Source organism: Poromitra crassiceps (genome assembly GCF_964638095.1).
Source record: "Poromitra crassiceps genome assembly, chromosome: 4".
In the NCBI taxonomy this organism is placed as follows: domain Eukaryota; kingdom Metazoa; phylum Chordata; class Actinopteri; order Beryciformes; family Melamphaidae; genus Poromitra; species Poromitra crassiceps.
The window spans coordinates 21,219,718-21,234,548 of NC_139626.1; the positions used below are offsets into that span (position 1 = coordinate 21,219,718).

Genomic DNA, 14,831 nt, shown 5'->3' on the forward strand with positions numbered 1-14,831 from the left:
GTTTCATGCTAGAATCTATATGTCACCTACTCAGTAGATGAATGGGAGGTGTTCATCTACGTCAAAGAGATGAGTGTGTCTGTGTGTGTGTGTGTGTGTGTGTGTGTGTGTGTGTGTGTGTGTGTGTGGGTGGTACTAGGTTTTCGCAACAAAAATATCCAACTTAATGTGTCATTTATTTTTAGTCCAAAAATCGGTAACACTTTACAATAACGTACACAAATCCTATAGTAGTTACTGATAAACTAACCATTAACTAATCGCCAGTTAATCATTCGCTAATGAAAAATTTGGCATTAGTTTATCACTAGTTAATCATAGTTAATGAGTAGGTAGTCATTAGTTAATGATTAGTATCTAATTTCCTGAGTAGAGTAGTTAATCAGTACCTAATGATTACTAAATTTCAGCTCGTGAATAGAGTAGTTAATCATTACTTAATGATTCCAAAATGTCAGTGCGTGAATGTATTAGTTAATCATTAGTTAATCATTAGTTAATCTTTTTGTGTACCCTATTGTAAAGTGGTGCATCATACTCAGTAGTTTATGAATACTGAATCATTACCTGTCCATTAGTTACTCTTTTCGCACCCTAATATAAAGTGAAAGATATCCTTATCAAATAAACACTCCCTCCAGGTGAGATTCGAACTCTGAACCCCAAGATTGTTAAATTGTAAGTCTGGTTCTCTACCATCTGAGCTAACCAGCCTGTTACTTGGTAGAGCCATACTATAGGTCTGTAGAGTCAGAGACTAAGTATTATGTCCTATCCACATACTACTTTCTGTTCAAGTACTTATAGTTTTTAAGATATATTCCACCCAAATACTACCTTCTCTCCAAATACTTATAGTTTTAAAGGTATATTCCATCCAAATACTACTTCATGTCCAAGTACTTAGGTATGTTTCAGCCAAATACTACTTATGTCTAAGTAGGCTACTTGTAAGTACTTGGACAGAAAGTAGTATTTGGGTGGAATATACCTTTAAACTATAATACTTGGTCTCAGGCTCTACATTCGATAGTATGGCTCTAACAAGCAACAGGCTGGTTAGCTCAGATGGTAGAGAACCAGACTTACAATTTAACAATCTTGGGGTTCAGGGTTCAAATCTCACCTGGAGGGAGTGTTTATTTGATAAGGATATCTTTCACTTTATATTAGGGTGCGAAAAGAGTAACAAATGGACAGGTAATGATTCAGTATTCATAAACTACTGAGTATGATGCACCACTTTACAATAGGGTACACAAAAAGATTAACTAATGATTAACTAATACATTCACGCACTGACATTTTGGAATCATTAAGTAATGATTAACTACTCTATTCACGAGCTGAAATTTAGTAATCATTAGGTACTGATTAACTACTCTACTCAGGAAATTAGATACTAATCATTAACTAATGACTACCTACTCATTAACTATGATTAACTAGTGATAAACTAATGCCAAATTTTTCATTAGCGAATGATTAACTGGCGATTAGTTAATGGTTAGTTTATCAGTAACTACTATAGGATTTGTGTACGTTATTGTAAAGTGTTACCCAAAAATCCATTAAGAAAGTGAAAAAATCAGCCACTGGTGGGAGAAAATGCCACCTTTCCCCCCAAGTTTCACTTGTTTTGAGAATTTTCTTGGTATCAAGTATCAAGTGAAACTCCACCAGCATCAAGATAATGTCACCGACTTGACTCAACAAAGTTCTTGAAACAGGTTGATTTGCATTGGAAAGATATATATTAAGTTATTAACCCAGATTTTTTTCTTTCTTTATCTGTTGACTTTTTCATTTCTTTTAAAAACAAAATTGTAATATTCCATGCTCGATAAATGACAAGATGTAGACCCTTTTGCAGCGATGTAGGGCTGAAATATTTTAAATATGTTGATATGCAGAATCTTCTTAGTTAAAATGGACTAAATGGGTGGATGGGCGGTGTCTGTGACGGAAGTCAGGCACTTTAGGCATGACTAGTGCGCGCCGCACGCACACAGACACACACACGCACACAGACACACACACGCGCGCAGACACACACACGCACACAGACACACACACACGCGCGCAGACACACACAAACACACAAACACATACAAACGCACAAATGCAACAGCTTTATCTCTCTGATACATACAAGGTCAGGTCTGTACAAAAACAAGCACTTAACCTTCTGACCTTACAAACCTAAGCAATACAGCCAAGACATAAACCTGAGCCATAAAACATGACAGGATGCATAGAGAAGGTTTGACTGCTTTGGCCCTATCGCTCTCATTCAGACCCTCTGCCCCCTTTTATTATGAATGGACATTTCCTTCGTCCATGCATTGTGACTTCTCTACTACTATATTTGGAGGGCCCATGGCACGCAATTGCTCAACTTCCATTGTGACATCATCAGTGTTGTTGTCATAAATCTCTCTCCTCATGCATTGTGGCATCATCTGTGATGTCATAAATCACAAATAGTGACATCATCAGGGATGCCATAACTATTTCTCGACTACTATAATTGGAGAGCCGATTGTCATACCCACTAATGATGTCATAGACATTGTGACATCATCAGCCCTCCAGAGTCTTCACCCTAGAAATATATATACAGTGTATATATACAGTATATATATATGCATATGTTTTTTCAGATTTTTCTCACACTTTCTCCCCAAATGTACTTGGCCAATTCCCCATGCTGTCCTGATCATTACTCCACCCCCTCTGCCGATCTGGGGAGAGTTGTAGACTCACACATGCTTCCTCTGATACATGTGATTGTGCAGTCACCTGCTGGTCCTTTTCACCTGATAGTGAAGCGTTTCACCGGCACGACGTAGCGCATGGCAGGATCATGCTATTCCCCCCAGTTTCCCTCCCCCCAAACAGACTGACCAGAGGAGGCAGACACATACCCTTAATCCGGCTTCCCACCTGCAGACACAGCCAATTGTGCCTGTATGGACGCCCAACCAAGTCAGAGGTAACACGGGGCTCGAACCTGCGACCTCCGTGTAGGTAGGCAGGGAATCTACTGCACTACCCGCATGCCCTATTTCCTCTATAGTTGTCTAATAGTTCTGTCTGTCCTCCCTCCACAGTGTGTTAATTTCTTCATATGTACAGTACTTATCTATTTATCATGTGTCTGTCATCCCCTTTCTCCCAGACTCTCTCTAACCATCGAATAACTGTGAATTAATGACCGGCTGTGTCATGCCGTTATCCCTTGGCGGTCAGTCATTAACCGTCATCATGTTCTATACCAGTGAGGTGCTCATCCACCACACATTCCCAGGGGGTGAGACTGGAGAGAACCAGGGGGTGAGACTGGAGAGAATCAGGGGGTGAGACTGGAGAGAACCAGGGGGTGAGACTGGAGAGAACCAGGGGGTGAGACTGGAGAGAATCAGGGGGTGAGACTGGAGAGAACCAGGGGGTGAGACTGGAGAGAACCAGGGGGTGAGACTGGAGAGAACCAGGGGGTGAGACTGGAGAGAACCAGGGGGTGAGACTGGAGAGAATCAGGAGGTGAGACTGGAGAGAACCAGGGGGTGAGACTGGAGAGAACCAGGGGGTGAGACTGGAGAGAATCAGGGGGTGAGACTGGAGAGAACCAGGGGGTGAGACTGGAGAGAATCAGGAGACTGGAGAGAACCAGGGGGTGAGACTGGAGAGAACCAGGGGGTGAGACTGGAGAGAACCAGGGGGTGAGACTGGAGAGAATTGGGGTGAGACTGGAGAGAATCAGGAGACTGGAGATAACCAGGGGGTGAGACTGGAGAGAATCAGGAGACTGGAGAGAATCGGGGTGAGACTGGAGAGAACCAGGGGGTGAGAGACTGGAGAGAATCAGGAGACTGGAGATAACCAGGGGGTGAGACTGGAGAGAATCAGGAGACTGGAGAGAATCGGGGTGAGACTGGAGAGAACCAGGGGGTGAGAGACTGGAGAGAATCAGGGGGTGAGAGACTGGAGAGAACCAGGGGGTGAGAGACTGGAGACAATCAGGGGTGAGAGACTGGAGAGAATCAGGGGGTGAGAGACTGGAGAGAATCAGGGGGTGAGACTGGAGATAACCAGGGGGTGAGCCTGGAGAGAATCAGGTGGGTGAGACTAGAGAGAATCAGGGTGTGAGACTGCAGAGAACCAGGGGGTGAGACTGGAGAGAACCAGGGGGTGAGACTGGAGAGAACCAGGGGGTGAGACTAGAGAGAATCAGGGTGTGAGACTGCAGAGAACCAGGGGGTGAGACTGGAGATAACCAGAGGGTGAGACTGGAGATAACCAGAGGGTGAGACTGGAGATAACCAGGGGGTGAGACTGGAGAGAACCAGGGGGTGAGACTGGAGAGAACCAGGGGGTGAGACTGGAGAGAACCAGAGGGTGAGACTGGAGAGAACCAGGGGGTGAGACTGGAGAGAATTTGCACAAAGTTTAACAATTCCATCTAATTGGTGGGCATGTGCATTTCTGTTTTCAAATGTGAAGGGAGAGGATGCAGTTTACCTTCAGTCTTCTTCAGCACATTTTTATTCTTCCTCACATTTCTTATTCAACCTATAGTTAACCAGGCGTTCCCCCCATTTGTTCATACAAAAACAGGGCTTATTGTTACTGTACGTCTGGTCAGGGCTTTTTAGCCTTTTCATATGATTGAGATTTCCCAGTGCTCTTTTGTCATTTCATCAGTGATCCCTAACTGTTCCACACCATCATTTTGTGTGATGAGACTAGGGATGTTCATTTTGAAAATTTTCCAAAATCGATAATCGGTGAGAATTAACGATCAATTATCGATTATCGATTTTATTAATACTTAGAAAATTTTCAATATTTTCAATTTTTTTTTTTTTTTTTTTTTTTTTTTTTAACAAAATGAATGCCTATGGCAGAAAATACGAAAGACAACGTGTTCTCCTCAATGAACTCTTTATTTCAATGTGTCTCCTCTCCAACACTGCTGTCCCCGGCGCATGCCGGTGTGAATTTCTCATGTTTAAAACAGTTTTGTTGGCACAAAGGCCCGTGCCCAGCCAGAAAACTAGAGACTATATGAAGCTCCACCTCACGTTAGTCGGCTGTGCAATGGAGTGGGGCGAGGAGGAACGAATTCCACCCAAACCTAGTCCAAAAAAAAAAAAAAAAATTTTTTTTTTTTTTTTTTTTTTTATAATTAAAAAATCGATCCAAATGCCACAGGATCGATTCCAATCCTTAACGATCGATTATCGATTTTCGATAATTGATGAACATCCCTAGATGAGACCAGTGTCCATAAAAAGGGGTTGATGTCTACACGGCGGCTGACTTTTGTTGCCCAGCTTGGCAGCATTTGCCTTTTGGCACACGATAGTTGGAGCGAGTCAGGGAGCCAGCCGGGCAGCGCCAGCCAAGGCGGGCAGGTGAAACCGCAGCACATCCAGGCTCTCAATTATGGATCCGTGGTGCGAGCTAGCAGTGCTATAATCAGCAAGATGGCCAACCAAGTCAAGCCTGCAGGGCTGCTTTCATGACCAGAGTGCTGCTGATTAGAAAACCTATCAGACAAGAAAGGTGCTGGGCAAGGGTGCTCCACCCCACTGCTTTAGTCTAGCATTTAGATAGCGCCATCCAACTAATTGGTTTCATGTCGCTGCATAAGCAAGCTGTTGTTTTGACTTTGGCTGATCCTTGTGACATATTAATATTTTAATAGCCCCCTTTTTCATAGCCACAGTGTGTAAATTCACGCTCTGGCCATTTGTTTTGTCAGCCCCCAGGTCGGCTTGAATTGAGTTGAGCCCCGCGTCCAAATGACAATTGCCTCTAGCGTGTGACACGCATTGTGATGTGAGACAGCATGATTAAAACGGCTACAAATGGCAGCCTTTTACCGAGGCTGTGGAGCAGGAAATTGCTTTTCATTTCCCCTCATGCGCTGCTTGGACCCGTCAGGCCCGCCATGGACCCGTCAGGCCCGCCATGGCCCACTGGTGTCAAAGTTGATGTCTCTTTCACTTGGAGCCATGAATTAGTCAGCAGTGGATGACAGCGAGGCACTCGGTGCCACTAGACAGCAGCAGAAGCCAATCCATTGTCCAGTGGAAAATCGGACCTTGACGTCATCATTCCATAATGTGTTATTGAATTTGACCATGGTTGAGACACTCCTTTGCCTACTAATATTCTCATCCTGCCTGATCTGTGAAGGCTCAGGGTGAACGAGCTGGCTCACTCACTGAGTCTAAGCCCACCAGCCTGTTACTGACTTCCTCCTTCATAGACAAATACAGGGGCTACAGGGCAGGCAGTAAGAAGGACAATAAAAGTTATAGAAATAATATTCAAAAAGACAAAAGGAAAGAATTTAGAAACACACACAAATAGAAGCATAACATGAACATAAATGATAATACTTACTTACAAGGCCCCCCCTGGTAGATACAGTAGTTAGGAAGGTATGCTACAATGTTGAAAATGTGCAGGCGTCAGGCTAATACTGTAGCCCAAATGGATGCTCAGTGTCATTCTACAATGTTTCTGCCACATAACAGGCGGCAGTAGAACAGTAGAGAGCTAGACAAACACAGACAGCAAAAAGACAGATAGATAGCCATGTCTTCTACACCAAGTCTTTATATTTAGTCACAGTTCATTTCCTGATAGTTCATTATCTGTTATAGTTGCACAGTTTGCCCACTACTTTGTCAACTGTATTCATTAACAGCGATACCTACGTCCTACGATGGAGTATTAGGGCCATGCATGATGGGAAAAAATGACAGGAGGAAAAAAACATTTAGTTTCCAATGACAGGAGGACGTTTTTTCTTCTTTCATTTCAAGAATAAAGTTGAAATGTTGAGATTAAAGTAGAAATTTTGTGAATTTCAACTTGCGAAATTTCTTGAAATGGAAACTAATTCCCCCCCCTCCTGTCATTGGAAACTAAATGTTTTATCCCCCCTGTCATTCAGGATACCAAATTTGATTTGGTAGGATACCAAAACCAGTCTGACATTTGCATGTATCTTATCAGGTTCCATGTGTTTGCTGTGTTGTGTCAATTGTGTTTGTGGAATGGTTGCTGTGCAGCTGTCCGCCGCCTCCCAACCCCACAGAGATGATTATGTTTGATCCATCTTCCTCCCTCTTGAGGCTGTTGTTGCTGAATCCATGATGGGACGTCAAAAAACTAGAGATGCACCGGTCAGATTTTCTGAGGCAACGACATTGGTCCATCACTGTGTTTAACAGATTGTTCTTATGGCTGCATGCTATCCCTGTGTAAATAAATCATAGCTTGTATTAGTTAGTGTGTGCTTTATGACTTACTGTAGGTGCTTACTCACCTTTTTCCGCTGGTAGCGCATGACATGACATTCTGCAATATCATGTGACCTGTATCACATATTTAGAAAAAGTGTCAGATCGGCGTTTTTGCTACCTTGTGTCATCTTTAGAGCATCAAGATAGATCAAGAGAATTTCCCATGGATGAATGATTTCAGCGTTAAAAAGACGGTGGACCACACATGCACTCATCTGTGAAACACATAAACACACACAAACACGCACACGCACACGGGAGTGTGCGGGTCGCTGCTCTTGTGGTCAATCATGCCTCTGCCCACCCTGCTTGCCCTGACTTGCTGGGTGCAGCTGACAGGATATAGATGCTGCTTGTTGTTGCTGCTATGTGTTTACTGTTTACATGTACTGTGCATGCAAGAGAGAGAGAGAGAGAGAATATTTTTGGGAGTGGGCGTGTCTCGATTTCAATCCTAAATCGAAAATCCATCGAAATGAGCGTTCAATTTCGATCATCGAAATCACAAGCGGAATCGTGATTCTCCCACTATCTTTTTCTCTCCACCCCCGCCTACTTGAACGTGTCTGAAAAAAGAAGTGGAAATCAATGAGGACACAGCGTAGCTGCTAGTTTACGAGCCCATATTCTAATCAAATTGTGGATTTGGAGAATCGTGACACCCCTATTCGGGAGCCTTCTGTATCCATGGGACTGCCCTAAACCTGCACAGTAGACCTCAAAGCTAAGCAGCTAGTGACCCAGTCTTCAACTCACCCTCTTTTGTCTTTCAGAAGCTCCTTAATTGAACTGAGAGGATTGCCCTCTATGAAAAGCACCTGTGTTGGCAAAGCTCCCTAAAACTCAGGGAGGTAACCTAAACCTATAGGCTGACTACTTCTATTACCTTGCTAGCATCCATTTATATCTGCCACACAAAGCAGCCAGGTGCGGGCCCAGGCGTCCATGTCTTCTGTTGCCATAGAGAGTGCCATGCACCTTACTCCCAGTCTTATCAGGAGACTTAAGAGAATGAGCCAGCAGCTGCTGTGTGGGTGTTCACGGGTGGGGCCGTAGTAAGCTCTGTAACTTAAGGAACACAGATGACAGATGGCACCAGAGGTGTTATGTTATCAACACCATTCCACCTTAATGGTTCTCCCGAGTGCACGCACATAGACAAAAACACACACACACACACACACACACACACACACACACACACACACACACACACACACACACACACACACACACACACACACACACACACACACACATGCATGTCCTAAAGAGATACCCACTGTACATGCAATTATGTAAGAGTGTTGTTTCATGCTTATCATCTTTCTCGAGGAACGCCTAAGCACACGCACACATGCCATGCATACAGGCACGGTGCTGCCTCTCCTGGCCTCCCGCAGCATGACGGCCTTCTTGGTCTTTCAGCCCATCTGTCTGTCGGTGCCGGTGGCTTTGCCCTTTTTTGATTGAGCGAACAGTGGTTAGCACTGTCGCCTCACAGCAAGAAGGTTGTGGGTTCGAATCTCCACCCCGGTCCTTTCTGTGTGGAGTTTGCATGTTCTCCCCGTGTTTGTGTGGGTTTCCTCCGGGTGCTCCGGTTTCCTCCCACAATCTAAAGACATGCTGTGTTCATGTAGAATCACAATCTAGTCAAATGTATATGATGTATGTAACCTATGTTCTGTGTAGATATTAGGGCTGTCAATCTCCCTCTATAATCAAATTCGAATTTCAGTGCTTTATACATTTTAATATTCGAATTATATTCGAATATTTTAATTAATTTTTAATTGGAAAAAAAAAAAAAAAAAAAAAAAAAGGGGTTTTGGATAAAATAATTGATAATAAAAAAAGACACAGCCTTTGTTTGAGCTCCTTATCAATAAACAAATAAGTAAACTTTGCCAAAACAACAATGAGCCATAAACAAAAAAAAATCAGTCACGTATTGCACTTAAGAGCTACATGTTTACATTCAGTATAGCAGCTTCAACAGTCAACTTCAGTTAACAATGAATGAACATACATTTTAAGAGCTACAGGTAGCTTTACATCAGTATAGCAGCTTCAACAGTCAACTTCAGTTAACACTCTTTTCTTCAAGTATGTTGTCAGAACTTGTCACTGTTCTAGTGTTCTAAAAAAAAAAAAAAAAAAAAAAAAAAAAAAAAAAAAAAAAATTAAAAAATTAAATATTCGTTTTTAAAAAATAATAATAATCGAATTTCGTTCATAATTATTAAATTCGAATAATATTCGAATATCAAAATTCGTTTCAACAGCCCTAGTAGATATAGGATGTAGTATATTGTGATGATGCTATGTAAAGCCCTTTGAGACATGCTCATGTGATAACGGGCTAAACACAACTGAATTGAACGATGCCTCAGAACTTTCTGAAGTGCGCCGGACCGTCCGACGCTCCGGGCAACTGAAGTGTCTTTGACCTTGGATACGGAGAGAGGTACTCTCTTGTTCACGATATCTTTCCTTTCCTGTGAAACGCGATCAGAACTCGCACGTCATCGCAGCTGGACAGTGTGCAGAGACAAGTTAGAGGGGTAAGAGGAAGTTCAACAGAGGAGGAGGAGGAGGGGGAGGAAGGATGAGAGAGAGTAGCTGGTCAGTGTCAACAGCTGTAGTCTCGTCCAAGCCTCTTGTCCTCGCCTGCTGTCCCCGTCTCTCGGACACAATGGTGCCTCTTCTTCTCCGTGCGTGCCGTTCGTGGCGTGGGAAAGAATTCATTGTTCTGTGGAGAAAAAAGGGCGATGAAAAGATAATCCTGAGCCCCATAAAAGACTAAACAAGGGCAAGCAGGAAGAGTGTAGCTTCATCCCCCACAATCTGTAATTGGTAGTTTTTTTAAAGTCAGATCTTTCCTCTTGAATTTCAATTGAGAGGCTTCAAAGTGAGTGGCTCAGTGGTTGGTGGGGGGGGGTCATCAAACAAGCGGTCACTCTGCCGGCCTTAGAGGACACAGGAACAGTTTTGCCCTGACCAACAGTGCACAGGCCTTGACCTGCCCTTACCAACAGTGCACGGACCTTGACCTGCCCTTACCAACAGTGCACAGGCCTTGACCTGCCCTTACCAACAGTGCACAGGCCTTGACCTGCCCTGACCAACAGTGCACAGGCCTTGACCTGCCCTTACCAACAGTGCACGGACCTTGACCTGCCCTTACCAACAGTGCACAGGCCTTGACCTGCCCTTACCAACAGTGCACAGGCCTTGACCTGCCCTGACCAACAGTGCACAGGCCTTGACCTGCCCTTACCAACAGTGCACAGGCCTTGACCTGCCCTTACCAACAGTGCACAGGCCTTGACCTGCCCTGACCAACAGTGCACGGACCTTGACCTGCCCTTACCAACAGTGCACAGGCCTTGACCTGCCCTTACCAACAGTGCACGGACCTTGACCTGCCCTTACCAACAGTGCACGGACCTTGACCTGCCCTTACCAACAGTGCACAGGCCTTGACCTGCCCTGGCCAACAGTGCACAGGCCTTGACCTGCCCTTACCAACAGTGCACGGACCTTGACCTGCCCTTACCAACAGTGCACAGGCCTTGACCTGCCCTGGCCAACAGTGCACAGGCCTTGACCTGCCCTTACCAACAGTGCACGGACCTTGACCTGCCCTTACCAACAGTGCACAGGCCTTGACCTGCCCTGGCCAACAGTGCACAGGCCTTGACCTGCCCTTACCAACAGTGCACGGACCTTGACCTGCCCTTACCAACAGTGCACAGGCCTTGACCTGCCCTTACCAACAGTGCACAGACCTTGACTTGCCCTTACCAACAGTGCACAGGCCTTGACCTGCCCTTACCAACAGTGCACAGGCCTTGACCTGCCCTTACCAACAGTGCACAGGCCTTGACCTGCCCTTACCAACAGTGCACAGGCCTTGACCTGCCCTTACCAACAGTGCACAGGCCTTGACCTGCCCTTACCAACAGTGCACGGACCTTGACCTGCCCTGACCAACAGTGCACAGGCCTTGACCTGCCCTTACCAACAGTGCACGGACCTTGACCTGCCCTTACCAACAGTGCACAGACCTTGACCTGCCCTGACCAACAGTGCACGGACCTTGACCTGCCCTGACCAACAGTGCACAGGCCTTGACCTGCCCTTACCAACAGTGCACGGACCTTGACCTGCCCTGACCAACAGTGCACGGACCTTGACCTGCCCTGACCAACAGTGCACAGGCCTTGACCTGCCCTTACCAACAGTGCACAGACCTTGACCTGCCCTGACCAACAGTGCACAGACCTTGACCTGCCCTTACCAACAGTGCACAGACCTTGACCTGCCCTTACCAACAGTGCACGGACCTTGACCTGCCCTTACCAACAGTGCACAGACCTTGACCTGCCCTTACCAACAGTGCATGGACCTTGAAGTGCTCTCAAGAGTTGCCTAGACTCACTTGTTTTGATTTCTGTTACTAATTATATCACTCAACATTCCCGCCACTTTTTGAGGTGAATCATTTTCCCTCACCTGCCAATGACATGTCGTGCCAATTATTTGTCAATGTCAACAATATTAGTTATTATTTTTCCCGACATTGTGCCGTGACATAGCATAGCGTTAGCGTGCCGTGACGTAGCATAGCGTTATCGTGTCGTGGCGTAGCATGGCGTTATCGTGCCATGACGTAGCATAGCGTTTTTGTGCCGTGACGTAGCAGAGTTATTGTGCAATGACTTAGCATTACGTTATCGTGCCGTGACGTAGCATAGCGTTATCGTGCCGTGACCTAGCATATCGTTATCATGCTCTGATGTAGCATAGTGTTATCGTGCTGTGACATAGCATAGCGTTATCATGCTCTGATGTAGCATAGTGTTATCGTGCTGTGACGTAGCATAGCGTTATCGTGCTCTGACGTAGCATAGTGTTATCGTGCTGTGACGTAGCATAGCGTTATCGTGCTCTGACGTAGCATAGCGTTATCGTGCTGTGACGTAGCATAGCGTTATCGTGCTCTGACGTAGCATAGCGTTATCGTGCTGTGACGTAGCATAGCGTTATCGTGCTCTGACGTAGCATAGCGTTATCGTGCTCTGACATAGCATAGCGTTATCGTGCTCTGACGTAGCATAACGTTTGGCTCTGAAATGGCCCTTTGGAGAGTTGTTAGTCACCGATGGCCGACGGGTAATGATGGGGCTGCGTTGTCGGGCTTTGTGAAGGGACAGATCTGGAACAATGAGACCCATCAGTCCCATGCACTCTGCATTTGTCCACACACACACGCGCACACAGACACACAGACACACACACACACACACACACACACACACACACACACACACACACACCCACCCACCCACACACATTCTTAGCAATCACATTAAACAGCTCCATCCCCATGCCTCGTTTAAATGCACTTCACCAGCCGATCCCTCCCAGATGCTATGAATAACCTTGACACGGAGGCTGTCTGCTGGGTCATTATGTTGTATAGGCAGGATTCAGAGCGTGGCAGATGGCTTGAGTGGCTTACCATTTGCATGTGCATCCATACATACTTGGCTTTTATTTATTGAGCGTGTCCTTCTTCTGTACAGGACCTGTTCTTGTCACAAGTGCTGCCTCTCCGAGATAAGAGGGGACAGCTTCCAGTGACGCGTCCATTCAGTCCGTTTTCGCATCAGTGATCAGTACTGATTGGGTGGTTAAAAAAGACCTCTTTCTGGGCGTCCGGGTAGTGTAGCGGTAGATTCCCTACCAACCAACACGAGGGCCGCAAGGCCCGTTTTACCTCCGACTTGGTGGGGCGTCCATACAGTACAGGCTGTGTCTGCAGGTGGGAAGCCGGATTAAGGGTATGTGTCCTGGTCGCTGCACTAGCGCCTCGGTCCGGGAGCCTGTTCGGGGTGGAAGGGAACTGGTGGGAATAGTGTGATCCTCACACGTGCTACGTCCGGCCGGTGAAGCTTGTCAGGTGAAAAGAAGCGGCTGGCAACTGCGCATGTGTCGGAGGAAGCATGGTGCTATAGTCTATGGCTCTCCCCAGATCGGCAGAGGGTGGAGCAGCGACCAGGGCAGCAGGGGGAAATTGGCCAAGTACAATTGGGGAGAAAATGGGAGAAAATGGGAGGGGGAAATCAGAAAAAATACCTCTTTCTTTCGCCCTCCAATCTGTCTCTCTGTCCTCCTCTCTCTTCATCTATCCCACTCTCTTCTTCTCTAGATGGTGGTTCTGATGGACCCCATGGAGGACCCAGACGACATCCTGCGTGCCAACCGCTCCAGGGAGAAGACCTACATGTTTGACGTGGCGTTCGACTACTCAGCCAATCAGGTTAGTCGGAAGAAACGGTCAAAAACTACGAAATAGAAGACGGAATAATACAAAAACTACATGGTGTGACGTCTATGTTCTGTTCTGATGTGGTTTTTCTTCCCTGTGTGCAGGAGGAGGTGTACCAAGGTACAACCAAAGGCCTAATTGAGGGCCTCATATCAGGCTACAATGCCACAGTGTTTGCCTACGGACCCACAGGTGTGTGTGTGTTTGTGTGTGTGTGTGTGTGTGTGTGTGTGTGCGTGTGTGTGTGTGTGTGTGTGTGTGTGTGTGCATGTGCGTGTGTGTGTGTGTGTGTGCGTGTGTGTGTGTGTGTGTGTGTGTGTGTGTGTGTGTGTGTGTGTGTGTGTGTGCCAGAGATGCTCACAAGTCATTTTTTGCAAGTCTAAGTCAAGTCTCAAGTCTTTGAGCTCAAGTCCAAGTCAAGTCTCAAGTCTTTGGTCACAAGCCCAAGTCAAGTCTCAAGTCTCTTATGGATGAGTGTTCTATCATCTGTTACATGCCATCCGGTCTGCTTAGAACACTGCATAGCTAAAACCAAGGAATTCAAAGCATGTACTGTATTATCCTCACTCTTTTATCTATTAGCATACATTATCAGCATTGATTGGATGACATCAGTATAGATTTCCTTAATGTTAATGCACCAAAAAAATTAAATAAAAAATAAAGATTGTTCACAAGTCCCAAAACTCAAGTCCAAGTCAAGTCTCAATTCTTTGAGGACGAGTCTTAAGTCAAGTCTCAAGTCACTGTGAGTGAGACTTAAGTGTGACTCAAGTCCAAGTCCCAAGTCCAAGTCCCCATCTCTGGTCTGTGCTCACATGAATGTATGTATGCATGGATGGGTGCACTGCGTTCGTACGTGAGTGGGTCTGCGTGTGTGTTTCACAGCACCCATAGTGATAGCCTTTATTTTTACAGTTTCCCCATTTTTGGGGAGTTCTTCTCATATGGAAGGAAGCTCAAAGCATGCTGGGTAAATAGATGTCTATTACCCGTCAAATACCTTAGTCGTGGAAACGTGAGTCATGCTCTCTGCCTCTCACTGTTTGAGCGAGTCGTGCTCGATTGTCACTCGTCAAGCGCTGTGTCGAGCACCACGCATGGGAAACCATTTATGTTTCACTCCTAGCTCTGTTCTTGTGTCTCACTACCTTTTACCTCTCTCTCTGTCT

General features: G+C 45.7%; 1 protein-coding gene across 1 annotated transcript in view; it reads left to right on the top strand.

Annotated features, from left to right (window-relative positions):
- kif19 (kinesin family member 19) overlaps positions 1-14,831 on the top strand; it is a gene marked incomplete at its 5' end in the record, with an annotated part of 44,695 nt that overhangs the window by 15,198 nt on the left and 14,666 nt on the right. The window contains 2 exons of the mRNA XM_083636177.1: positions 13,540-13,650; positions 13,764-13,851. Of these exons, the coding sequence (XP_083492303.1) occupies positions 13,540-13,650; positions 13,764-13,851 (199 nt within the window). The remainder of the gene's footprint in view (positions 1-13,539; positions 13,651-13,763; positions 13,852-14,831) is intronic.